Source organism: Amyelois transitella, chromosome 13, assembly GCF_032362555.1.
Source record: "Amyelois transitella isolate CPQ chromosome 13, ilAmyTran1.1, whole genome shotgun sequence".
NCBI lineage: Eukaryota > Metazoa > Arthropoda > Insecta > Lepidoptera > Pyralidae > Amyelois > Amyelois transitella.
In genome coordinates, this window is record NC_083516.1 from 4357101 (window position 1) to 4384278 (window position 27178).

The window sequence follows — 27178 nt, forward strand, 5'->3', positions numbered from 1 at the left end:
TATTTCGCAAAAGAAACCCAAAGAAGTTAGTGAAAGTGGTCAGTGTCGTCCGGTCCAATACCATAGTTGGCAATGCTGTGCAGACGTCCAATTAGAGGGAATGCGCCCTCGGGCTGCGGGCCGCCACTCCACAGGGAGTTGCAATTTATACTGCCTCTACGCACAGTTTACGACCACAGATGGAATGCCTATTCGAATGATGAGATTGGGTGTTCCATCACTGGAAATGTAGCTGACATTGTGACGGACACGAAGGAATTTGCTGACAGCTCTGCTTTACTAGGACAGCAAAGACTGATAGGAGTACTTTAGAGGAGCGGCAATTTGAAAATCCGACAATAAATATTTAAGTTGTTGTTTTTACCGTCAAGAAAAGCATAAACTAAACTTTATTTTCTTACAAAAATAAACTTATCAAATCAACAAATTACGACATATGTCCGCAACAAAAGTTATAAAGCCATCAACGAGCTAGGCTGCCGAAATCATGAAGAATGAAATACATCCGAGAGTTGAAACGCAAGAATCTGGTTTGAATCCGCCTGTATGCCCGACCACCTTAAAAGGCGGCTCGTCGACAATAGCCTGGGAACTCAGCTCATTTGAGGAGAAATATTATGTCGTGTCGGTGCCGGCTCGCTAAATCGCTTTTTAAATGGAACTGTGCAACAAACGTGTCATGAACAAATAATATGAGGAGAGGATAAGCTTCGCTTATTGATACGTCTGATGTGTTCATTGCAGAATATCTGGAATAGTTCGCTTGAAAACTCTTTAAACACTTCGATGACTATGTTTTTATTTGACCAATGAGTTTTCATTTAACAAAAGAAATACTGAAAGAGAGTCTAGTCTAGCCTCGTGAGTCTTCGTTGAACTCTTATTATAAAAATATCGATTCGTAAGCATACACTGACTCACGATCACTGCTTTGAAGAAATACACTTGAATTTTTTATCTCTGAGAGTAATCAAATATTTGGGAATGTATTTATAAATAAAATACAGAGATACTGTCAGCATCCTGGCGCCTCCTGATAATTTATGAAGAACAACTTTTAAAAATAGTAGTAATTTAAAACATCCAAAGAGAATATACTACCTTGCTACGAAATTAAATTATCATTGAATTATCTCCAGAAAACTATTACGCTTTTCAGGTATAAGTTTCAAGTAACCTGATGAAAGTAAATGTATACATTCATTAAACTCCAAAAAAATTTATTGTGATAAACTTTCAGACATAATAAAACACATTTAATTACATAGTTTCATCTTCGAAAGAAGTAATTGACGAAAGTTACGTCGATTATAAGAATTTTGCGTTTGCCTGCATTACATTACATTTATAGAAAACTCTGGCGCCAACAATATGAAGAAATGTGGTTCTACTATCACTTGCGTCAGCGTGTCTCACCTTGAGTCGTGAGCAAACAGGGGTCGGAGTCGTATCATATCTGCAGGATTATCACTATTTATCTGCACGATAACAGGACAAATTAAAATAGCCGTCGCCGTATCACCGGCAGTAACCGTTACTCAAAATCAAAATTATCGCTCGTTATCTAACTAAAACCACCACCAACCAAATAAGAAACCCTTTTAAAAATTTAAAATTGCAAGCTCACTCGATTTAAATTAACAAGACGAAGCTCCATTAAATATGTTAAACCGAAGAAACGAAAATAAAAGATAAGAAACAAGCAAACCGCGTGACCTTGCGCTAACGAAGGCTGCAATACAGAACAGAAAACACGACTGCCAACAAAAAGAAATAAAAACGCCGAGTAAAGACCTGCCACAAAAAATAAAAGAAACAGACCGTGGAATGGCGTGGATCGCGCCTGATTGGACCGAAATGTCGAAGAGAGGTCCAGACTTACACACAGTTGAAACTTGTACTCACATTAATTAAGATCACAGCAGTAACGATTATTTTAAGAACTGATGAAAAGCAATGTGCCGTGTGGTTCCCGGCACCAATACAAAAAAGAATAGGACCACTCCATCTCTTTCCCATGGATGTCGTAAAAGGCGACTAAGGGATAGGCTTACAAACTTGAGATTCTTTTTTTAGGCGATAGGCTAGCAACTTGTCACTATTCGAATCTCAATTCTATCTTAAAGCCAAATAGCTGAACGTGGCCTATCAGTCCGCTCAGGACTGTTGGCTCTGTCTACCCCGCAAGGGATATAGACGTGATTATATGTATGTATGTATGTATGAAAAGCAATGACCACAAAAATCCAAAGCATGCTTCGTAAAAATCACAATCGAAAAATTAAGAGTTTCTGATATAGAAAATCAGAGATATCGTTAATAACTTAAATAATGATAGGTACGTTTTACTAAATGAGATAATTAGATATGCTAAAGTCATATAGTACATACAGTATAAGAGTACAAGCGGGTTCTTTGAAAAGACTACAATGTTAGGAAATTTTGTTATATGATAAATCTGACCTCGACGTTTTATGGCATGCTAAACAAGATGTTACAAGACATTTATGAGAGGAAACTTAGTTTGATAAGGTAATTGTAAGTAATCTCTCCTAGTACTTAGTTAACTCCTAGTACCAGATTTATATGCATTCACAATTAACTCCCCAGACATGAAACTCTATCAAAGTTAATAAGTATTTTTTATTAATTTCTGATCAATACTAACTTACTCCTTGGATCGTAGACGTATCTGAACTTTGGACTCTCACTAGTCCAAATGCCAGGAGAATGATGTATGACAATTAAAAACAGATTTGTATGCAGGGGTAGATAAAATAAGTACCTATATTGCACAACTTCTATCTATCATAGAACAGATGTGTGCGAATTGGGTTACCAAAGATAATGCTATCGACGCCATTCGAATCTCTGCCCGATTGATGTCAACCATGCTGTCCTTTGTTGGTTTGTGTCAGTTTGATATTTCTCTCCTGAATTTATTTCTATAATACCATTGTAAGAATGTATGTTATTCAAGAATTTCTAATAACTAAATGAAAATTAGAATTATTTTATAAAATTCAATAATTTACCAAAACTTCAAAGTTTTGTAAAATACAGCAATTAAGCTAACCGACTCATCAGTCGTTTTAATTTGTGTAATCAAATGTTGCAATTTATCTACGACCGAAATTATGTTTATGTCAATAATAAGTACAATTTACAGATCTACCACGAGAATTATCTCTATCTACTTAATTACACTTGTAAACGGCTTATATTGCAAATAAATGATCTAAAGGGGAAATGCCAGGTCAGGGATCAGCGAAATAGATAATTCTAACTCTATCTTAGAATTAAATAAAGTGCGTACGCATTGATTACAAATATTTTAATGATAAATTTAGTATCTAGTTTAATATGTTCAACATTTATTACAGAATTCAACATAATCAAAACTTTTACTTGTTTACATTCATTCATTTATGAATATAATCACGTCTGTATCCCTTACGGGGTAGGCAGAGCCAGCACCCTTGAAGACTGCCACGTTTATTGTGAAGCTTAATGAGATTTTAATAGTAACAGGTTGCTTGCCCATTGCCTAAAAGAAGAATCCCAAGTTTATAAGTCTTTGCCTTAGTCGCCTTTTACGATATCCTTGGAAAACAGATGGTGTATTCCTATTCTTTTTTTAAATTGGTGCCGGGAACCAAAACTCACTAGTTATCCGGTGACAAAATTTTCTAATTTAGACTTATTTATATAAAAATAAAAGAAGACTGCTCAATGTATAATATTTAATCCTACATACATCTTCAGTAATTATGCGTGTGCATAATTACTTTATGTTTGAACTCATGCTAACTTATATACATAGGTACTTAATAAAGGACATTTTGATGGAAGACTTATGCAAATTTATCAACACATACAATATGGTAACCTATAATGAATTTGCGTAGTAGGTATCTATAGTTTAGAATATCTTTTGAATATAACAATGTAATATTTCTAAGACAGAACTTTGCCTACACTCAGTTTGACAGAATACAATGAGATAGGAATGAGAAGTGTTTAATTTATGTCGTGAATTAAAGCATACTTCCATATATTAAAAAGAAATTGTTTTGACATTTTTGTTTAATTTGTTCAAGAAAAGGAGCCACAAAATTAAAATTATTTGAAATAAATAATTTGTCAAATAAAAATTTTGCTCAAACGAAGAAACCTGAAAACTACAATTTAAATGCGATCGCCCTAAATACCTCAGCTCGGACATATTTTGAATGGTCGATAGAAATTATCTGCCGCTACAAGTACATATGTCCCACGACAGAGATTGACTAACTAATGACGAGGTTATCGAGAGTTCGACGAAAGCTGACTCCGGTATTGGTAAACAAACAAGACCTGTATAAAGAAGCTGTTTGATACTAGTAGTACTTTTAAAAGGTAGGTAACTAAGTTTTGCTGCTGGGCCATACTAAACTTTTCTCTTTTTATATTACTATTAAAAGAGAAAAGTTTAGTAATTTTGTGAAGAACTTTATTAAATGATGGCGAATGATGTTTGTTACAGAGCAAATTTCCTGATTTTTTTTTTTTTTTTTTTTTTTTTTTTTTTTTTTTTTTTTTTTTTTTTTTTTTTTTTTTTTTTAATCACACAGATTGAGTTAGCACACAGATTGAGTACTTTTATTTCTAGAAATTCTCACGGAAGCGAAATCTTGGTCTAATATCTGTCATAGATATTTCCGGATGAAAGTACCTTTCTGATACAATTTTTTGGTGACATTAACAAATATATCTACTTATATTTATAGAAATACTTATTTGAAAATTTAACTTTAACGCAGGCGCACCAAAAACTAGTACTTAGGTACTTACCATATAAATTTAAAATATTTTGCTCTGAACGCCTAAAAATCCACCATTACACTAAAACAAGCTAACAGTATCGGCTTGCACTAAATGTAAGTACAGAAATGGGTTTAATATATTATTCTTATGGTGTTTTGATTTAAATGTTACTGTTGTTACTCGTTGATGGGTTAACATACCAAGTTATATGGGAGTGTAGGGTTGTCAAGATGGTTTAAGAGATAAATATTTTTATTATATATATTTAAATATAGTTATTGAAATAAGCTATAAAAATATATTTTCTTGTGTCTTGAGATAGATTACCAAAGTATATAAAATAAATACATCCATTTTCATTTAAGTGCCTTGAATTAGAATAATTTCTGTAAATAAGTAATGCTTAAAAGCATGAGTGGTTTGCATAAAATAAAGCAATGCAATAATTTTAATGATTACCTTATGTACATTTAAATAGTTTTCTTTCTCAATCAATATGGTGTGTGACGGTGGATACGAAGATGTTAAATGCCTATTTAAGGGATATCCATGTATGCTACTTTTGAATTCTTATGGACAGTACTTGTCGGGAATTAAGTTTTTGTATCACAATTTAATTTAACTAAAGAGCAACCCTGAAGGGCAGTTGAACCTGAGTGCGCCCACGCATGGCGTAGGCGGACTTAGAGTCACTGCCTTCGACTAAAACCATTGCATTATGATCTGTTATAACATTTCACCACTCACGTTGCTAAATATACCATATTTGTTATCTCCTCTTCTCATTTTTATTTATTTGACACATTTATTGTGAGCCTTTTTCCATGACTTTTCCGAAACAAACTTCAGTCACCATTCTCTCATAATTTATATTTCATTTCAATCACAATTCTGATCAAAGGACAAATTGTAAAATTAAGTTCCGTGCAAAGTAAACCTATATGTATAACAAAAATATGCTCAACTTACTCAGTACTGTGATTAAAGTATTTAAATTTATTGGTCTATTAGTTAGTGTTAATAAGTACACTGTCGACCAGTTCATTGTTACGATATTACAAATAAACAGCCTTGAAAGCCTCATGTAACCGATAAGTACTTAGCCCAAAGCATAAATTGCTTTCACGATGACTGGCAATGGCGATGTCGCTTAACTTCAATTGTCACAATTCTCATTTACATATGAAAACGAAATAATTTTTATGCATTTACTCTTTAAAAATCTCTTGAATTAAAAGTAGGTAAATGGCTAGCTTAGGAAAATAATTTTAGTCCGCCATTGCAAGTGATTTATTTCTTATATAACTATGTGCTATTTCTTGTTACTGTATAAATTTCTATGCAATAAAGATAAAACAAAATAAGATAAAAATTTATTCATTCCAATTTTTTTCTTCAATAATTCAAGACACTGTCTTTGTTCATCTTAACTAGAATATATACAGAATATCGAGTATAATATGTAGTTAGATCTCGACCATGATTTAAAACTAATATAAATTCTGATTATAAACGGGTAATCAAGAGCTAAATCAGACTATTATCTTCAGTACGTATCTTTTTCGAACAATTCAATGTTATAAGATAAGTTAGTACCAACCACACGTATTGGATTATGTTCCGTAGTGGGCGCGGGCGCAGCTATACAAAACGTTGCAATTTCGTTGGTCAATAGGGAATGCCATGCGCACTGGCAGCCTGGCAGTTCATTTACAATACATTTGATTTAGTACCGAATCGACTTATCTAAAATATCTATGTTCTGCATTTTACGTGTACAGTGTGTTACAGTTAAGTTTTGCATAGATTAAATTATTCAGCTTTGCAAATTGTAATAATATTTGTTACACAGATTAAAATTTCAAAAGTTTAAAATATTAAATGCATTTTTATACATAAAAAAATATATCATCTGATTGGTTTTCGGTTCAAATTGAATGTTACAAAAAAGCTGTTCACAGAACAAAGGCGCTAAATATAGCAACTGTGTAACAAGTGTGTTTTTGTCTATTTACTGCCGTTCTCACAAACTGTTTTGACTGACAACCCTGTCGGTTTTATGGTGAATGGACCGAATAAAAAATAGTTTGTTACTATTACAATTGACTTCTGATGTAGAAGTAAAATAAATTAAAAGTCAACGTAAAACTCTTTATAAATCGACTTTTCAGTACCACATAACCAGTTTTCGCCCGTTCATAGTTTATGCCTTGGATCTCAACTTTACAAAATGTATATTACATTCCTACGGTTCTTACACCTAAAAGCTAGTAAGCACAAACATACCAAGAATTTTTGCAACCTGCTCTCAACATGTTATCTGTATCTCGCTATCATTAAAAGTCATCTAATTGAACGTTCTCTTCGTGTTGTTCGAGACAATCGGCACTATTTGCCGCAGAAGACAAATAAAGAGAATTTACCTTTACACGTACAAGAGTAATTAGATAGGAAGTCAGTAAATGAGTGCAATTAACAAAACTCACTGGCTAAGCAGAAGTAAAACATTTCCTTTTCCCTCAATTTGACTCCGTCTAATGCTTAGTCTAACATCTTTTCCAACATTTATAAATGGCGCAGGCGCTGGCACAGAACACTGCCTTTATCGATCTTCTTTGCTCAGTGACTGGTAATTGGAACAGCCAGTGGCACACGTCGAAAGAAGAAATACCCATTAACACGACATCTGAGTACGAACATGTTAGTAAAATCAATTTAAACTTCTAAACTTACGTCTTGTAATTGATTGACAACTTAAATGCATGTCAGGTACATCATTAAGTAATCCAATATAACTTCGAATATAGAAATGCATGTGTATAAAGTGCTATTTTAATTCTGTGATGAGAAATGCCCACAAATAAAATTGATACAAAACTGTTGGTGTATTTTACATGTTTTGTCAAAAAATTTATGAAATTATTTTTGTTAAATCTAATGTCACCTATTAAATCAAAAATTATTTAATACTTCTATTAACTTATAATTTATAGGTAGTCATGAAATCAAAACATAATTTTTATTGTGTGATGTAAACACATTTTGACACACACAATCGAGTGAAATACTGCGGCAGACTTTACCCATTACGGAAACTTTTGTATAATAATTTGAGTTAAATATACCCCAATATTCCTTTAATATTATTCATAACACTTTAAAATGTTCGTTTCTAAACCAATGAATATTTATTATGCCCGATTAGTTCGATGAATTCAATGTAATGTGTGCTTAGCGTAAACAACCCGCTTCATGGAAAGCACCCCACTGAGAACGACGTGTGAACATTTTAATTGGTGAGAATTGTCTGGGGACAGACCCTAAACCTAAATAGGATTATTAAGCTCCACCGCGGAGTTTAATCACTTGTTTTACTCGAAGAGGCAACGCTTTTTACAGTTAGCTAAGTCTTGGAACTTATATTTCCATTTATGACGCAAACATAATAAAAATTTACACACATTGCTCCCAAAACGTCACAGAAACTAAATATTATACGTTACGGAATGAGGAGAAACTGTGAGAAAACGTCTCTATTTGTAGGCAAGCTCCTAAAGTTACGTATAACACCCACATGCCGTATTCCATGTTTGGCTTCAACTAAACCATTGGTGTTTATGTTGGAGCGACATCGCTTATTTCATCTGAAGGGCTATGAATTAACATATGCATTGATACATATAAAAAGACGAAAGTAGACACACGTTAAAAATTTTTTATAAAATTATTACGTCATCAAATAAACAACTTAATATTCCCCTAACTAGACCTATCATAGAACTAAATATATCTTAAAGGAACACAGAACACAATCAGAGAATCCCCAATAAGAAAACTATGCATCTAGCATAATTAGTCTTGTTTATGTCAGCATATATTAAGGTTATATAGGCGCACATATTAAGCAGAAATTAATAAAGAAACAAAGCCTTCCTGCCTACACTAGGTGCCTTATCTCTTCCTCGAATGAATTAATTTCACAACAACATTTACGAAAAGTTCTACTGTTGGCACTTTATATGTATTGAATTTTAACCATAACTGCGGTTAAGACAGTGAGGCATAAAAACATGTTGGTATTATTTCTTAGGTAAAGTGAGAATAAAATTTGCTCTCTCCAGAGCAACGACCTTAAGTTAGTTATACCAGTTGTAGATTTACCGGTGGCTCCAGCTTATAACGAAGCTATCGACTCCTTATCGGAACTTTCCGTGTCCTAGTATTTACACAACTAACACTATTTACACTTTGTGATCTTATACTACTGACAATCGACATATTTAGTGTTAAGAAAATAAATAGGAAAGCTTTCGTCAGTTCTCTGTTGCTTTTTTAGATTCCGTTCTACCCCTTATCTCACCCTATGTTCTAAGAAAGAGCGTTGGTGGTTGAGTGTAAAATGTCTTGGACTTGTTATCAAGAGACAGGTAACGATTTCTAATCTCGATCTAACCGTAGCGTCACCCTACGGTGATGATGATATGGTGATTTAGTGATATGTCAACATGTGGAAATGAAACATACCACAAACACGTCAAATGAATTTTGCTCTCTTCTGATACCATGTAATAACATAAATATAAGTCATATCTAGTCTTACCATTTAAACGTAAATTTAAAAGTTAAGGTTAATTGAAAGACCAACGCACATGAAATAAAACAACAACATTAGAAGAATCATTTAATCTTTGTGCGACTGTCACGTTTTGTACTACTTATGAAAACGGAAATGCCAGTATTTGGGTCAATACCATTCATGTTGTGTAGAAAATTAGGGTCAAAAACATTAAAACCAACATTAACAATTTGTTTAGACGGAGGATAATCTAACCTCACATATTTTTGATGAAATAGAAAACCACATCAATCTTTTAAATAACCGAAGCATAATTTCCAATTGATTAAGTAACTATCATGGCAAATATTTGCAATCTCTCAACCACTCAAAATTAATTCATTGGATATAGGTATTCCAGATTCGCGTCACAATTATCATTTGTACAGACACTGAAGTAAATCTAGGAAGTTTGTAACTAGACTGTGAGTCATATTTCAACGCGAGCGCACTGTCTCCGTCAACAGTTAATCTTGTTGTGAGATCGAGTTGAGAGGAACCATTTGAAGATGAAGATTATGTTTCAAGTGTTGAACATTAAGAAAGTATACTTATTTATTCATGCAATAAATACTCAAAACTTACACCTTCATATTGTCGAGATTGCCCTTTAACGATATAAGTCACAAAATTTTCGTCAAATCTGTTTTTTTTTAAGCTTAATATAACAAATCATTATTTCAGTAATGTGTGAAATTCAGATTAATTATATGGCTTTTTAAAATAGTTACAGGATCTTCAATCAGTACTTTTGTAACTTACAGGTTTAAGAGTCGATACTTGAAAGGCTTAAAACCAACAGGTTTGGGTATTATTTTCTCAATCATTATTTAAATTCTTCCATCATCAAAGAAATAAAAGTAAAATTCCTTTAATCTGCCTTTAGGGGCAAAGTGATCAATGTGCATCTTCAACGGGCGCAAGGATACAAGATGCATAAGCTTGATATATTATTTTTTTTGACGTACCAGTCAGATAACAACTCATTTATATGCTAATATACCTACTTTTGATTTCAGTAAATTTTACAGAAGATAAGAACAAGGTTTTATCTTTTGTAAAATTCACTGAATGAGTAAGAAAGAAGAAAGAAAGAAAGAAAAATCTTTATTTGGCGCAAGATGTAACATAACATTTTCATTCATAAACAGAGATAAAAATAAAAAAAAAATACATGATGCGACCAAAAGGGTTTCCACTCAGCATATGCATGTGTATGATGAGGTTACACAATGCGCTGATTTTCAGTGGAACCTAGTACGGAGGCTTTGCCATTCAATATGAAGGATACATATTAAAAATATAAACACAAAATAACAAGAAGACAGCAGTGCTAGGGAGTTAATATATGTTGAGTATGAACGTGAGTGTAACTATGTTCTTATTGTTGAAGCAAAGTAGACAAAAGGTAGGCAGGAAGGACAAAAGGTAGGTAGAAGGAAACTACAGAAAAATGCAAAGGTTATGTAAAGGTTTGCTGTTATGTGTTGGATTGAGATTGTAGTAAGTGACTTTTCAGTTTATCTTTGAAGTGTGATACCGTAGTGCAGTTACGCACAGGTGGCGGAAGATTGTTCCAACACTTCGTAGCAGCGTATCGGAAGCTGCCACGAAAAGCAGCTGTATTGTGTTGTGGAAATATTAACCGAGTTGCAGTCCTCATTAGACATTGTGGGAACTGTAATTTTTGATAGAGATAGGTAGGTTTCTTTTTGCGCATAATTCCAAACAGAAGTGATCCAAGGTGGAGTGTTCGACGATTTGACATGTTTAATATATCATTTTTATTTAAGAAAGGTGTAATGTGACATCTTCGCGGAATTTTAAAACAAAACCGAGTACATGTAAATAAAATATCGTCATCATTTTTAAGACATTTCTTAATGTCACTCGTAGCTACTCTTGAGTCGTTCGACTCAATCGTCCCAAACTTTGTCTGAGCAGGTAGACGGAGGTAAGTACAGCTACGGACAAAACCCGCGTGATCCTTTCGACAACACTGTTTAAAGAAAACTACAATGTTGCTGATATAGAGCCAATACTTGTATTGTCACCATTCTTTAAGTTTAAGATTTATGTTACAATGTTCCCAGACGCAGAAATATTGAGAAACGTGCGTGAACAGTAAATAGGTACAATCGCTCATTTTTAAAACATGATAAAAAACAAGTCTTGAGTTTGTTATTTAAAACTCAGACCACGCTCAAATAACACAATAGCGCTTTCTGATAAGCGCAGCACATTCTCGATAATTTTGATATCACACCAATATAAAGTAGTATTCTTGCAAAACAACACATTTCAAGAGATAAATATTTAGCTGGATGCAACCCATATGGGTGACGACCTTCGCTTATGACATCATACTGTACTTTTAAGATTAAAATAAGCAACTCACCAGCTAGTATTAGTTCCGTCGCTGTTAAATGTGACATGTTCAGCTACAGAAAATCCAAAGTAAGAGCCTGATGCCCCGTACTTTATCACTGGAATCCTCGGTTCTAGATTGAAACTGGTAGCACTAAATAAAAAAAAGCACCAAAATAAAAATAAAACACCAGCGCACTTGGCTTGGAAAGCCATCGTATACACCGTTCGTTATATCGTCGAGGAATTATCGTAATATCGCACCTATACAGACTAAGTCCGAGTAATTAATTTGCACATCGCGATTTTCGGAGTATGAACACGCTGCCGCAGCAACGTATACACGACCAACGCGTTCGCCGGTCGACGGACGAGTGTTTATTCTATTTTTCTGAACCAACCATGCTGTATAACCGCTTGATGTGATTTCATAACATCACCGCTAGCCCTTGTAACATGAAGTTATAGTATCTAGGTAATTAAGACATATGGTAAAGAAAAAGTATAGAATTAAGTGGATAGGTCAAATAAATGTTGAAAATGTACAACATTCGCCATACTTTTGCCACTTCTTGTGAATGAAGAATTCTATAAAGCGCCATCTTCAGCGATTTACCGAAGTTAAATAAAATGTAAGTAGTGACATCTACACCAATAGCGTGCAATTGATTAGAGTGATAAAGCTTTTATGCTGTAAATAATGCTGAGCAGTTTTATTAATTATTAATATAATATCACCGCATTTTTTAAATATAGATAACTTGATTTACGGGCAGCTTCGTCCGTCCAACAGTTCAGCGGTGAGACATTTATTTACATTAGGTAAGACATTTATGTGGTACCTACTTGGTAAATTAACTGTAATTTATACGAAGTCTCATTTTAGATTAGCAAAGTAAGTTCCTACCTTGTAATTTGATCTCTAGATCAATTTTTTTTTTTGCTTTTATTAGGTCTTTAATACTTACTAAAGCATTGGAACTTAGATCATGATCCTATACACCTTGATGCAACAAACCTTGAATTCTTGCAATGAAATTAAATATATTTTTACCATTTTTTCACCAGTAGGTACTAGTCTTTCTAGTTATAAGTTATTTTTTATTACTTTGGTAGTTCATACTCAAAGACAAATTGATCATTTTTCGACAACATGCACTCAGTCTGCAAAGGGTCAGGTCAAGAGTACCCGAAACCGAATGAAGCGAAGGAAGTATGCAGAGATCGTGGAGAGGAGTGGAGAGATGTACCCCTCTGGGAAAGAGGCGTGATTTTATAAATGTATCTTATCAAATTAAGGAAATTATCTCGATCAAATTAAGGACGTACCCGAAACCGCCGAGCTTGCATGAAGAGAGTTATGAATGTGGATGAAGCAAAGGAAGTATGCAGGGATCGTGGCAAGTGGAAAGAGGTAGTCTCTGTCTACCCCTCCGGGAAAGAGGCGTGATTTTATGTATGTATGTATGTATGCACTCAGTCTGTTACCTTCTACTCAAATCAAGAGGTACCTATCTGCACTCGCTGAATGCTTAATTAGCTTTCTACATCATTGCTGAAAAAGTATGAAATTCTACTACATTATATTAATCATTTCAGTTTTTTTAAGTCAAAGCAAGATACGAAACCGTTTCTCAATATAAAGTTTTTAGTTAACGTGAGACCAACAGCTGGTAATGAAACGTAAATACTCGTATAAATACCTAAGTAAGTACTTTTTAAAAGCTTTATTTGACAATTCACACACTAGAATACAAGAAAACAACATTACTTTTCTTTATTTATTTATTGAAAAATATAATATTCGAGACAAAATAAGAGATATTTTGATTACCCAAAAAAACAAGAATTCTAAAGTCAATTTCTAAATTAATCAAGGAACGATAGTCTTTTACTAGTCTCTCTCCAAGAGAAACCATCAAAATTCTTTGTTATGTAAATCAATTAAAGTTATAAATTTAAAATACTGATAATAATCATTTAAGAAAAGGTTATATAATATCTGTAACGATTAGCTTAAAAAAAGATATGTTCCATAAACTAGGCGACAAACATTAATGGATTGTTGTTGGATTTGTTTGGTAGTTGGCAAAACAGGCGATCGCCTAGACACTGATGATATCCTATCTCGATACGAAGAGTCGTTTGTTCATATCGATTATTTGTAACGACTCTACAACCGAATCGTATGTTCCTACGGTGCGCACGGCACTGGGATAGAAATATCCCTCGGTTGCAAACTCGTGACCAATCGATTGGAATTTGACGGAGCCTATGTCGCGCCAGGTGAGTTTTGTAGCATCACAACACTCTATGCGGGCCAGGACGCCGCTAGTGTTGTAACACCATTCTGACCTCGATGACGTTTAGGGTAGAGGATGGAAGGTCAGCTCGGTTTGTGAGTGTGCGAACAACAGGTTCAGTTGGGAGTCCAATCCCACATTGAAAACCTTCACTAGTTTCGCTTCGGCACAGCCAGGATCTTTCCGCACGAGTGCAACTCCTGACACTTTCATAAGGTGAACTTCAGAGTCGACGGTGCCTCCGCCAGTGGTCGCCAGTTTGACGTGACACGTGACGTCGACGTGAACATATTTCACCACGGCTTTTCCACGCTTTCCTGGAACGTCTTCGAATACTGTCTTCTCTTCTACTTGTGGCAGATCAGCTCTGAAAACGGTGGCTTCTCCCAATAGACCCTGTAAAAAATAAAAGTATTAACTCTCATATTTATAACTCTACAACATCATTGAACAGGCCAAGGTAAAATTGCATTGGCTTATCGCCAAAATGAATGCAACTAGAAATTGTCCTTGTGCCAAAACCATCTAACTTAGCATTCAAAACATGGGTAGTAAACAAAAGTGGTGTGACCACGGAGTGACATATTGCTCTCTAATTATATCTTGGCATTAAGATCCCATTCATCTAGTGCAGTATTTGCCATGATCCCATATGAGTTAGCTTCTCCTGCAAAGATTGTAGAGATCAGATGGGAGTCGCTTACCCAATCCAGAATCATGGTCAAAGGCGCACCCCGGACTCCGCTCAGAGGTGAAGATGTCATGTCAGGATTATCTCCAAGAGGAAGAAGAAGAAACCCATAATTTAATCGACTTACCCCGTTGCCTGTGATAGAGAATTTCATCCCGGGGTGGATAGCTCGAGTTTCCATTCCAATGCCTTCAGGGTGAGAGTCGGACCAGAAGTAGTTTTCTGGGCAGTTGAGGCTGTCTGGTTTGAAGGTGATGCGTTTTCCGTAGCCCATGCCGATGGACTGCAGGAGGAGACTGCGGCCTTGGAAGAGGTGGCGGCGGCTACCGGCAGGCCGCACGCGGTAGTGGAAACCGGGCACCACTCGTGGGTCAACATATGTTCCTATAACAAGTTTTATAAGGTGAGAGGAAGAGCCTATGGATTCATTTTAATAAAGGTGGTCGGTAAAGAACTGATGTTTTTACTGATGATTGAGCGATCAAAAGATAGTAGTCGATTTAGTCATAATCATATAATCGGAATCCTTTCTACATTGCCGGTTGACTAAGAGGTAAGTAAGGTAAGTCCGTAATTAGTATATATATGGCAATTTCACAAAATATAAATATATGTTTAGCTTGTTCTTAACAATGATTTTAACATACGAAAAAATATAATTACCAATGACAGGGAGTTCATATTTCTCGAGACCAACAACGCAGTATTGGCATGGAATGTCTTTGACGTCGCTTCCGTTGACTGTGATTCTCCTTGAGGACGACTGGATGCCCGGCCTGAGTTCATAACCCTTCTTGAGCTGCTTGATTCCTATGGCGACGTTAAGCACCTTCTCCACAACAGCCTTGCCTCGACCTTTCTTGAGAATAGCCACCCCAGTGACTGGAACTAATTTCGTGGCACCGTCGTTCTCGTACCATTCCACTTTGCATAGGGTATTTATCTTAACCTTCTTGACAATTGTTTCATCTTTCAAAATATTCTGATCTAGTTCTATTTGATTTTTCTGCAATGTTACCAAAAAAATATATAAATCAGTGATAAATTCTGTTGAAAAGTTAAAACTTCATTGAATTGCTTATATTTGGGTGACGTCATTAAAATATAAATTAAGTTTGTTCGTTGATTCGTGTAGTTGAAGAAAGTTCCGCTGCTTAAAAATTTCAACTAATTCATTAATGTATACTATACAATAAAGTTATAAAAAAGATTTAAGAACGATAGTAATGAAGAAAAAATACTCTGTGATTTATTACCTGCTGCTGAACAACTTCTAAGATTCCTTGTGGCTCGTGGTTTGCATCATAGATAGTGAATTTATCTCCAACTGATATAGCTTCGATCTCAAAAACAAATCCTTCCGGTCTGGAGTCAGTCCAGAAATAATTGTCATTGTCATTAAGGGTGCAGTTGTAAGGTTCAAAAGTCATGCGTCTTGCGAAGCCACGGCCGATGGACTGCAGGGTGAGGGCTTTACCGCCAAACAAATATCTTGGTTTCACGGACAGAGGTGCGGCATCTAGACCCTGAAATGTTAAATTTATGCTCAAATATTTTTTCTTTAATCTACAATAAATATCTTATATTGAAATGTGTTGCTTTACATTTGATCTTAATTTTTACTTTTTCTATTTTAGTACATTAATTAAGTAGCATTATTATTTAAAAATTGATAATTCTAAGTTTTTGTAAAAAAGTAGAACGTTTTAAACTTTCAAAGATATAATAATAAAGTAAGACGAAACATCACAGAAGTGATCAATGTTATGACTATTTTTTCACATGCTCTGAAATGAACGACTAAAAGTTAGTTCCCACAATGAAAAAGGTGTATTTTGGAAAATGTGATGAAAAAATAATCATATCAAGATCGCGCAAGAACATTGATATGATTTAAAATGGCATGTTGCCCTTATGAATGATACTTATGGTTTACCTATTTTCGACATAACGTCCCAGGCAGTATGTCTCTTTCGACCGTCGGGTCACGGGATTCTTGAGGTGGTTTGTATCAACGCCGCTCTGGGCGAGGTTCTGAAAAACTGGACGATCCACATACCATCGCCTACACGACAAGTGCACACAATAGTGGCAACACACGCAAGTCAGACAGTGTTGATCGTTGATGACTTTTCGCTCTGGAAATTTCAGCAACGGACACCGCTACTCACTATCGCGACTAGTACAAATCTGATCAAAGTAACTATCCTAAACCGCTGAAACAGGCTAACAGACGTTACAGTTTTGAATTTGGACATAGGCAATAGTTTTAAACATTTTAAGAAAGTAAACAACAACCTATTTAAACATCTCGTGAGGTTGCCATTACAAATTCAATTACTTTTCTATGGAAAATATTATTTTTAATGTTCTCTGTAAATATGTAACGAACATACAAAAGACTACTTATTTAGCAATCAAATACAAAATAATTGTGCCCTACATAGTAAGTGTAATAATAGTTACTTACTTATGACAACCTCATTATTGTGCTTTGTGTTTTTAGAATATATTAGGTATCTTAGTCCTATTTATATATTTTTCAATATCGCTTGTGGTTATAATATGGGCTTAACGAATAATCTCATTAAAAAGTAAAATATTTTTAACAATATATCACATAATAAACTGTAGTTAATTGTATGCAAATAGATACCAACTTAGAGAGTATTCGCTTAGCCTATGAACATTTTTGTAAGATATGAAAAAACTCACCATCCTCTTGGTTCTGAAAAGGATTTAAACCTTGCAAGAATGTCCGATATGTAACCACAAACGATTTTATATGGGACCTCAAAACTTTAGAAGAAACTTTTTAGAATATTACGGTGAATATTGTAGATAAACAGATTACTAATCATTATTTATGCAATAAAGGTTATGGTAAAGAACACAATAAGATGTTTTAAATAGGTTGTTCATGTTCATACAAAGTCCAAATTGTGTTCAAGTCTGAACGTCGTCACACGTAGCCGTTTCTTTCGCAGTTCAGTTTTAAAATTTTGCCCGAAATTTATATGGATCTTCGAAGTTTTTCGTTTCGTTTCCGATGTAAAGAAGCTCCACATTGATGATACACAAGCGAGTTCAATATTTCGATATTTGTCAATGATAAGCGACATGTAACTGTACAAGGATAGCCATATTGTATTTTTTTTAAAGTCATGGTAGTATATGTACTATGTAGGTACTTATACTTCCATGAAAATATTTAATTGAGAATAATCAGAAATGTCAAAGACTTCAATCTTCAACAGATGTTTATAAAATACAACGATCCCGTACAGTGGTGATACCAGATTGCGACAGCGAGTACATTACAATTAAATAACTGGTCTCACCTGCATGGGCCGGACTTTGTATCGGAAGCCGGTTCTGACTCGGGGGTCGATGTACACCCCGATTACTGGCAGCTCGTGAGGAGCTGGCGCAGGGACGCGGTACACGGCTGGCACATCCCCTAGTTTACTTGCGTCCAGTAACACCTCCCTATCAGTAGCACGCTCACGCCAGAAACTTTTGATGGGAACATCATGAGGCTCCTGTAAAAGAATCACAATTTTTCAAACGATCATATTTAAAAACTATGCAATTTAAAAGTAAATTAAACCTCTTCAGTAATGTCTAATGAAAATATTTCACAGTCTTCTTCAAGATCTTTTGCGGCCAGTGTCATTTTTTCAAAGGGAACTAAAAGAACTAAGGGGAACAATGACCGGCCAACTGGCCGGTATGAAACACAATAATGAAATGTATCTAAATCAAGTGATGTACCTAGTTGGCAATCTGTTTCATGCACGAAGCCATTTTATTTTCAATTCCTCGGCCAAGAATAATAGGAAGTGCGAGTTACATCACTTGCATTGGTAACTTAGAACTTTCATAGATAAAAGGTGCAAATCCAACAAGTTTTATTTTTCGGTATTTAGCTATGAATGAAAATTTTATAAGCTTTAACAACATCAATATAATAGATTCAATTGCAACAATTTATTTCAATTGACTTATTTGCCTACTGCGTACATGTTACGTCTTCATCGCTCGATCTTCCAGATTGTTTCCTGTCGCGAAAATAACTTGAAATATGCGCATCTCAAACTTGATCAATTTATTGACTGAGCAAAATTACTGCTAATTGGTTGGGGCTAAGTCCGTCTCTGTTTATATTTAAACACCGCCCGTTCTATTTCAGGCGGTGCAGGTTACACGATTTTTCACTTTTTGTTGATAGCATCCGTCAATGTATGTATTTAGAACATGAGTCAAGCGATCGAGATTCAAGAGGCGCCTCATATATTCTAGAGCATCTCGACTCGACTATTCCAAGCCATATAACGGTAATGCTATTGACCTCCACATATCGAAAGAAATGAATCAAAGGAAGCGCAACAAATATACTATTAGAGAAGACAATCAAGTGTCAAGACGATTGTCCTTAGATTTTCATCAAACATCCGCACAAATGTATATGTATGTAACCTGGTTACGTTACACATGTGAGTAGTGTAACAGGTAGGTACCAATGTTTGTTTTGTCAACATTTCTAGTTAACTTCGATGAAAGTAGAAACAAAACGGTACATGGCAATATTAATGATAACTAATAATACTTTTCCGTCCCCCGTCAAGTTAATAAATAGATCAAACAACTAAATCAGCCGCCTTATAAATATACCAAAACTTAATTTCAGTTATTACAGTCGAATTGAGGTCCTCCTTTTTTTGAAGTCGGTTATAAAAATATACCTAAAGTACTTACAGTATATTCTAGTCCAGGGAAAGCCTCTTCACCATCGCTTTCGTAATCACTTGCAGCGGGCGGTAGGACCTTGGGTGTTGCTTCATTTTTCTACGAAATACAAAACTAAAATTAGACTACCTGGGCGATTTCGCAAATCCAACCTAGACTACGTAACAGACATTATTATCATGCATTATCTTAAGACAAAGAAAACACGTCACGTTTATATGGATGGTACAGTTACAAGTACTGTTATTGATAAAGAAAATAGGTTACATGTTTACATATTAAAAGATCCTTGACTCAATCTCTTTATTAAGGTTAAGTCGATTGTAAAATATAATTGTAATTTGCAATTGTGCAGCGATGACAAAATGGTTGTCGTAAGATCTATTAATATTTTACGATGATTTCCTGATAACAAAAATTTTAAACGCTAGTCAAGGGCACTTTTTTGACAAGGTAAAACTGTGTTTATATTTAGATTCCAGTTATTTATATTTTATTTTTTAACACATTAATACCGCCTTGATCTTTTGCGGAAAAATCACTACTGATATCAAATTGTATCAACCTCTATTATCATCAGCTTAGCCAAGAAGTGTATTTTCAGCTCGCTACTTATTATGTAGATTACTAAAAAATATTTTTCAGAACTGCATTTTAAATTCATTTAAAACAGGCCATATTTCTTCAAATCCAGAAATAAGCCTTAGTTACTTCTGAAGTTCTCATCTACCTAAGTCAGTCTCATTTACCACTTCTGATACCATCTCGTGATACCAGTACCTAGCAGATAAATTCAAGATGCTTACCTGAGTGGAGATAGTTTCTTCGACCAGCGCCGGTTCCTCGTCCAAGGCTGTGGAGGTGCCAGCTAGACGAGCGCGGGTGAGGTTCCACAGGCGCTGCAGAGCCAACGGGGTCTCTTCAGCTTGAATCTCCATGGCTGGGCTGGCTAGCATCTTTGTCTTCTCAAGTCTGAACGCAAAAAGAATCTGGGTTTAGATTGGTCGTTTTTTATCTAAGCATTCCTAAATATTATATAATTGTTAAGCAGACCTGATTACTGACAATGTATTTTAGCTATTTTTTTATATTTATAAAGGGCTTTCATATTTTTAAAACTGTAGACTCTATCTACACCGTAAGGCATAAAGACGTGGTATGTATGTGTGTACGTATGCAATATGCAATATACCAAACATTAAGACATCTACAATGGATGTTTTCTTAATAAAGCTTTCTTCATTCATGTTGCATTTTTTAAATATTATAAATTCATAAATCAGATGTTGTAATAATTTAGGCTAGGTACTCGTACAAAATTAATCAAAAATAGGCTACATAACATATGGCAATGAAATTATTTCCTCATTTCGATTAATTTCAAACAGATAAGTGCGGCAGTTTCATAACAAGAGCGAATTTTATTTTGAAATAATTATTTTATATAGTATCTATTAATTAACATATTTTAATTGGACTTCAAATGCACACGCATGTTTCAACGAAGAGGATTATAATCACTACGAGTTTCATTTTCAAAATAAATTCGCAAAATCAAAAACATTAAAATAAAAATCATCAATATTACGATTAGAATAAATATAATCTTTTTGTTCATTATAATCAAATCGTTATTTCAATACAAAAAAAATATGGTTCTCCAAATACTATAATGTAGGTATTGAAACTGAACCAAATCCAACTGGTTACAAACTAGTATTTATAAAAAAGGTAATTTATTTTTAGCTTTCATTTGTACTGTGTGAGTACACGTTTATTTGATGAGTTATTGATCCAAGACATGAAACACTTGCTTCATGACGTAAATCACTATTTATTTTATGCCAATATTTTGCTAACCGAAAGTATTGCTTCAGGGCTATATCAGTTCGATAGGAAAATTCCATGACATATTTCCTCTCGCATATCCTTTACTTTTTTTTTGTTATTTTGTATGGGACGATTATTAAAATTAACTGTATTTTTTTTATTTGTAAAGTTATAACTAAAATCGCTCCCGATTTTTTATTTAATTTTATATATCATATGGAATAAAATTTATTTGTATATTAATCTTATAAATCCATACAATACTATAAGCACTAATTCTTATAAATGCTTAAGTCCTTTTGCTTTTAACGGTTTACGAAGTGCCGATACTAATGAAAATGAAAAATTATGAAGTTTAATTTTTCGTGAAAATATAGCAACTTTTTTTTAGAAGTCCTAGGCAAAAATTAGTTAGTTATATTTGTACCACTTTTCCCAAATTTGTAACCACCATTTATTTCAATAGTAAATTCTGTAAATTAACAAAATACGCAATAGGATCATGTCTCATCCCCACTCAAAAATTAGGGAATAGCGCAGGTAAAAGATTTCAACGACCACAAAAACTCTTTTGTATTTTTATCTTAAATCTTTTCGTAACAAGGTAGGTAATAATACTCGTAGTAATTTTTGACAGGTTTGTATACTCTCAGATAAGTTAGAAAAAACTTTTTATATGTAATTTAACAAACAGTGTTTTATTCTTGTTCTATACTTTATAATTTTTTGGCCTCAAATAGTGTGGCGAGCGAGGAAAGTTATTTACTCACATTGATTAGCTAGCTGTCAACCGAAAGAGAAAGCGTGCAAGTAGTCGATGCAGTTAAATGTCGGCCATCTTGCCACCATGGCCTGGTAGTTTTACAATAAATTATCAGACAGTGTAAAGGACATGCATTTCTAATGAGAGAAAGAGGAAATTATGGTATAAATTTTTCCTTTCATCGCTTGTCATGAACTACTCGTATTTATAGTTTACAGGATCTTTTTAAATCTATAGTCGTAAGTCGTAACATATTGTTTCAAAACTAGAACAATTTCAGGAAAATTCTAGTTCTTTCTTTTATTTTTTAGAATACTTACCAATTTATAAAAGTTAACAATACAAAGCAACTGCTTCAAGCAAATCAGGATTTCTCGATCAACTGGCTTTCACAAAACTACAATTGAAAAGTATTCACAATAGTTGCAGCGAACTTATGCAGAATTGAAGGTCTGGCGACTGTCACGTAGCAAGGCTGAAACACAACTGAGGGTTATTTCTCGACAGAGGTATTTTAAATCACCGGCACTCCCCGGTTAAACTGCTGTATCTCGCATGGTAGAAGAGGATGGTGCTATGCACGAAAGAGAGATAGACTTGTGGGCACGCGTCCACCGCGTGTTCCACCAGACAAACACACACATACACAAGTGTTACGCATGCGTTGAAATTATCACTGTATACATACGTCTGCTCGACGTCAGAGACTGTCCTCTTTTGAGTCCAAAGTCCACATGGGGGTGCTAAATACCAAATTAGGAAAGTTTCCTCAAACTTTACTTCACACAAGTCCCTAGGGACACCTTCTTATAAACGTGATATCAATGTTGGCAGGTTGTATGTTACGCTGACCTCTAACGACAAAAAATGTGAAAAAAAAAAACAGGAAGACATTTTATAAAAATAACCTATTACTTAGAAAAAAATAATGTCGGGTTTTTGAGTTATTTAAGTAACAATTTGGAAGTTATTCAGTATTTATTCCAAATTCCTGATGAGTACCTAAAATACGCCAGGCAGTCAGAACAGAAAGACACAACAACGCACATATGGACGGAGCTTAACAATAGTAGGTAAAGAAAGACGAAGATATGAACCTTAAAAAAACGATAAATGCCAGTAAAATGTCGTCATCGTTCCCAAAGAAAACATCGCAGCAATACTGACTGTAGAACTAAATTTGAAAAGACAGCAAATGCATCACAGGATTAAATTAAACTGAAGAAGCTAAATTAAATCAAAGCCCTCGCTCCTTATATAGTCAGACAACATTTCAAAAGATGCATTACAGAGTTATATAGGTACATTTTTTTCAACACATACATATCATCACGTCTAGGTATATCCCTTGCGAGGTAAACAGAGCCAACAGTCTTGAAAAGACTGAAAGGCCACGTTCAGCTGTTTGGCTTATTGATAAAATTGAGATTCTAATAGAGACAGGTTGCTAGCCCATCGCCTAAAAGAAGAATCCCAAGTTTATAAACCAATCCTTTAGTCGCATTTTACGACATCCGTGGGAAAGAGATGAAGTAGGCCTATTCTTTTTTCTATTGGGGAACCACACAGCACTCTTTTTTTCAAAGTAGATAAAATACCTATATGTGAGTATTATTTAAATATTTATTAAAACTTGGAAAGATATAAAAAACATGATTAGAAGGTTTAACATACCTTATAAGTAAATAAAAAACCTAATAACTTTTTAACCTTATAACCGGTAGAAACCCAATGATATGTATAATAGGTACCTATTTGAAAAAAGAAGGTTTAAAAATCTATTAAATAAAATAGCACTTGCAATTTATCAATATGTTTATGTAACCTCGTCTGTTTAGTGTAAGTACTTTAGATGTAATAAATATTCAACGAGATCATTCCCAATCACATTCTTTTTAATCTACATATTTTCCTTACAATTTATCATCTGGGTTTCTACTGGTATTTCAATCAGTTATGTTAATACTACACAGGCATAACTTTGGCTCCGTGTATATAAATTGGTTTTTTTTTCACATTTATGACAGGAGAATTCAAACATTAATTTTATTGTTATGAAGATTAATCTAAATGACTTTGCATGTTGAAGAATGCATTGCAAACAAATCTTCAAATAATGTACAAACAAATTTTACCTTATTATTTGTTTACTGCTTAAGATAAAAGATATCTAGAAAAATGATATCATACATTAGACTCAACATTGGTACAGATAAAACGGCAGACTTTCTTATCTTATCTTAGGATTATTTGGATGCCCCACGAGACACGGAAGTGTGAAAAATCGTCATTTTATTTCGCAGTAAATACTTAATAATCAAAATCGAACAGAATTTTACTGTATCTGGAAGTACATACTAAGTCGATAAGGATACTGATTTTATCGATAGGTACCTATTTGATACAAAAATTTAGTTTAGGTACTTCATTATCACATCATCAAAAATGAATTATGGAACATAATGTTACAATTATTAAAAGTTCACAGCGTTTTTGCTTCAGTCATAATAAAAAGTATAAAATAATTTAGTATGAATTTTTTGTATAGTGTATTACGAGTTTCTTATTCGAAATCCCTGATTTTAACATTTACATAGCCACCAGCTACCTGAATAACATATTTTAGCATCCACTTCACTATAAATTTCCACTTCACAATTACTGTAAATACGTGAATGACTAATAAGTAACTATTGTAGGCATTTACTCACATGTCAGTGACACTTACAACTTTTTGGGAAAATTTTAAACAAATTTTGAAGATAATGGCTTCTACTGAGTCTGTTGTTTTATTTATTTCATTTATTCTTATAATATTACGTAATGAATATTTAGTATCCTATGTTAATGCAGACTATTTTGTTAGTGCCTTCTACAAATTTACGAGTATACACCTAACCATACTACCAACTACGTATTTTATAACACGGACTTCGTCCTTTCAATAATAGCTCACATGATTGAACAATTGACGGTCACTTGCGAAGGCAATCAAATCGAATTGTAATTGTTATTTATTACAATTTGAGACAAGATTCTCAATATGTATTTTAGCTTACTTTACTATGTATGCACCTCTGGCTCCTCTTGAGAGGTGAGGGCGCAACCGAGACTGACGCCTAAAAGGATACATAATATAATGATGTCTCTATTCCTTGCAGACAGAGCTTAGAAAGGCTAGGTATATCCACGATAAGCTGTATGGAATTGAGATTCTAAAAGTTGGAGTAACAAAGTTTATTTTTCTCTTGACTGAATCTTACAATCTGCAGGCAAATTAAAGCAGCTGGTACACACTTGTTATTCCTTATCTGCCAGACCTTAGCAATAATAATGAATATTCTCAAAATTACAATTCGATGCTTTCAAACCAAGGTATTTTAAAGCCGGAAGAGGCGTCAAGTTACCGCCAACCAAAACTATATCGGTCAAACACGACGCCAGTTGATTGCAAACATAAACTGACACCCACTGTTTCGTTCGTGGAACTAACTGTTTTATAAACATGACTTTAAAAATGTCAAAGTTAATTCTTCTTTCTTTGAATACCTAAAAATAACTCACATAAGACGATGTACCTATAACAAAAATAGCGTTTAAAGATTTACACAAACGTCATTTTTTGACTTCATTACCTTTTAGGTAGGTACTTAACTAAGAAAGTCTAGGCAACTTCTTCTTCTTCGTCGATTCCTCATAACTGAGAGTCATGACCACAATAAGTACCTAGTAGTAATTATGTACCATCATCTGGCCAAATTCATAATTACATCATAATGTAAGATTATGGGCACGAAGCCAAATCTAGAGTTGTAGAAACTTTATACCGAATTTTCAGGAAGTTTCTTCTCGCATTATTCGACGTCACTGTGACACTGTTATTGTTGTAGGACGAGTATTTTAGTTGAGCACACCAAAATCTAGTATTTTCCAGTTATGAGTTGCTAAATATACCTACCTAAGAACATAATCGCATAGAACAATTTACATAAGTTTAATTAACGTTTTACAATAGGTAATTTACAATGAAGGGACACCAAACTTTAAAGCAGTTTTAAGTTGGTGTTTCCCTTATCGAACTTTAAAGATTTCAACTGATTATGGAACTGATATCATGCTCTCGAGAAACTTCAGAAAGGAACTAAAAACGGTAGTGATTACATTCCCTTAGGAGACTAATATAACAAAAATGTGAATTATAATAAAACGCATTTAAAAATTTCATTTCATTTCTACTCAAATCAAGCGTTGACAAGGTCATATGATTTGGTATTCTCATGATAACTAAATTTACCTGTAAATTCGTGTGAGACGAATTAACTGCTCTCAAATCTACATTTTGATGCTAATTTATCAATCCACCTTTAACTAGATTTTAGATATTTATATTCAAATTTACTGACATGTAATTTTTTTGTATTAGTGCCGTCTGGTTCCCGACACCAATACAAAAAAGAATAACCCCCTCCCTCTTTTTCCCATGGATGTCGTAAAAGGCGACTAAGGGATAAGCTTATAAAATTGCGATCCTTTTTTTTAGGCAATAAGCTAGCAACCTGTCACTATTTGGATCTCAATTCCATCATTTAGCCGAGCAGCCGAACGTGGCCATTCAGTCTTTTCGGGACTATTGGCTCTGCCTACCCCGTAAGGGATATAGACGTGACTATATGTATGTATGTAAAATATTTCTTTGTAAATCTGGTCAATGGTTTACCACATTCAGCGGCTAGTTCTAGATCCACTCCAATTCTTCACTTACAGAGTGTTTCAGATGTCTTCAATTAATATACCTAAATGCCTGTGTTGAAACAGACATGAAGCTTAAAGATATCTTTATCGCAGTTTTGCGAGCTTCGCATGCAGCGTAGCGGAGTAAGTCAGTGGAAGTAAATCTACTTAACATATAATCTAATAAAATAAATCAAACTGGTAAATATATATAAGATGAGGAAGTAAGAGTGGAAGAACACGACAATAATATCTCCAAATAGGTGATGCGCCAGTACAATGTCTGACATTTTCATGGCCCTACAGTACCCAGAAGTTCGGGA

The 27178-nt window shown here is 34.2% G+C and overlaps 2 protein-coding genes across 2 annotated transcripts in view; both read right to left on the bottom strand.

Annotated features, from left to right (window-relative positions):
* Nucleotides 1-12179, bottom strand: part of LOC106140811 (integrin alpha-PS1) — a 78126-nt gene extending 65947 nt beyond the window's left edge. Inside the window, exon 1 of the mRNA XM_060947145.1 lies at nucleotides 11820-12179. Within this exon, the coding sequence (XP_060803128.1) occupies nucleotides 11820-12004 (185 nt within the window). The 5' untranslated portion in view covers nucleotides 12005-12179. The remainder of the gene's footprint in view (nucleotides 1-11819) is intronic.
* A 1380-nt stretch (nucleotides 12180-13559) lies between these two features.
* On the bottom strand, nucleotides 13560-22627 carry LOC106140812 (uncharacterized). The gene is made up of 8 exons (XM_060947208.1): nucleotides 22445-22627; nucleotides 20338-20503; nucleotides 19541-19630; nucleotides 18124-18324; nucleotides 16039-16308; nucleotides 15446-15788; nucleotides 14910-15166; nucleotides 13560-14487 (listed from the first exon to the last, which is right to left on the bottom strand). Exons 2-8 carry the CDS (start codon nucleotides 20485-20487, stop codon nucleotides 14155-14157), a joined length of 1644 nt encoding a protein of 547 aa, XP_060803191.1. The 5' UTR covers nucleotides 20488-20503; nucleotides 22445-22627; the 3' UTR covers nucleotides 13560-14154.
* Between the last annotated feature and the right edge of the window lie 4551 nt (nucleotides 22628-27178).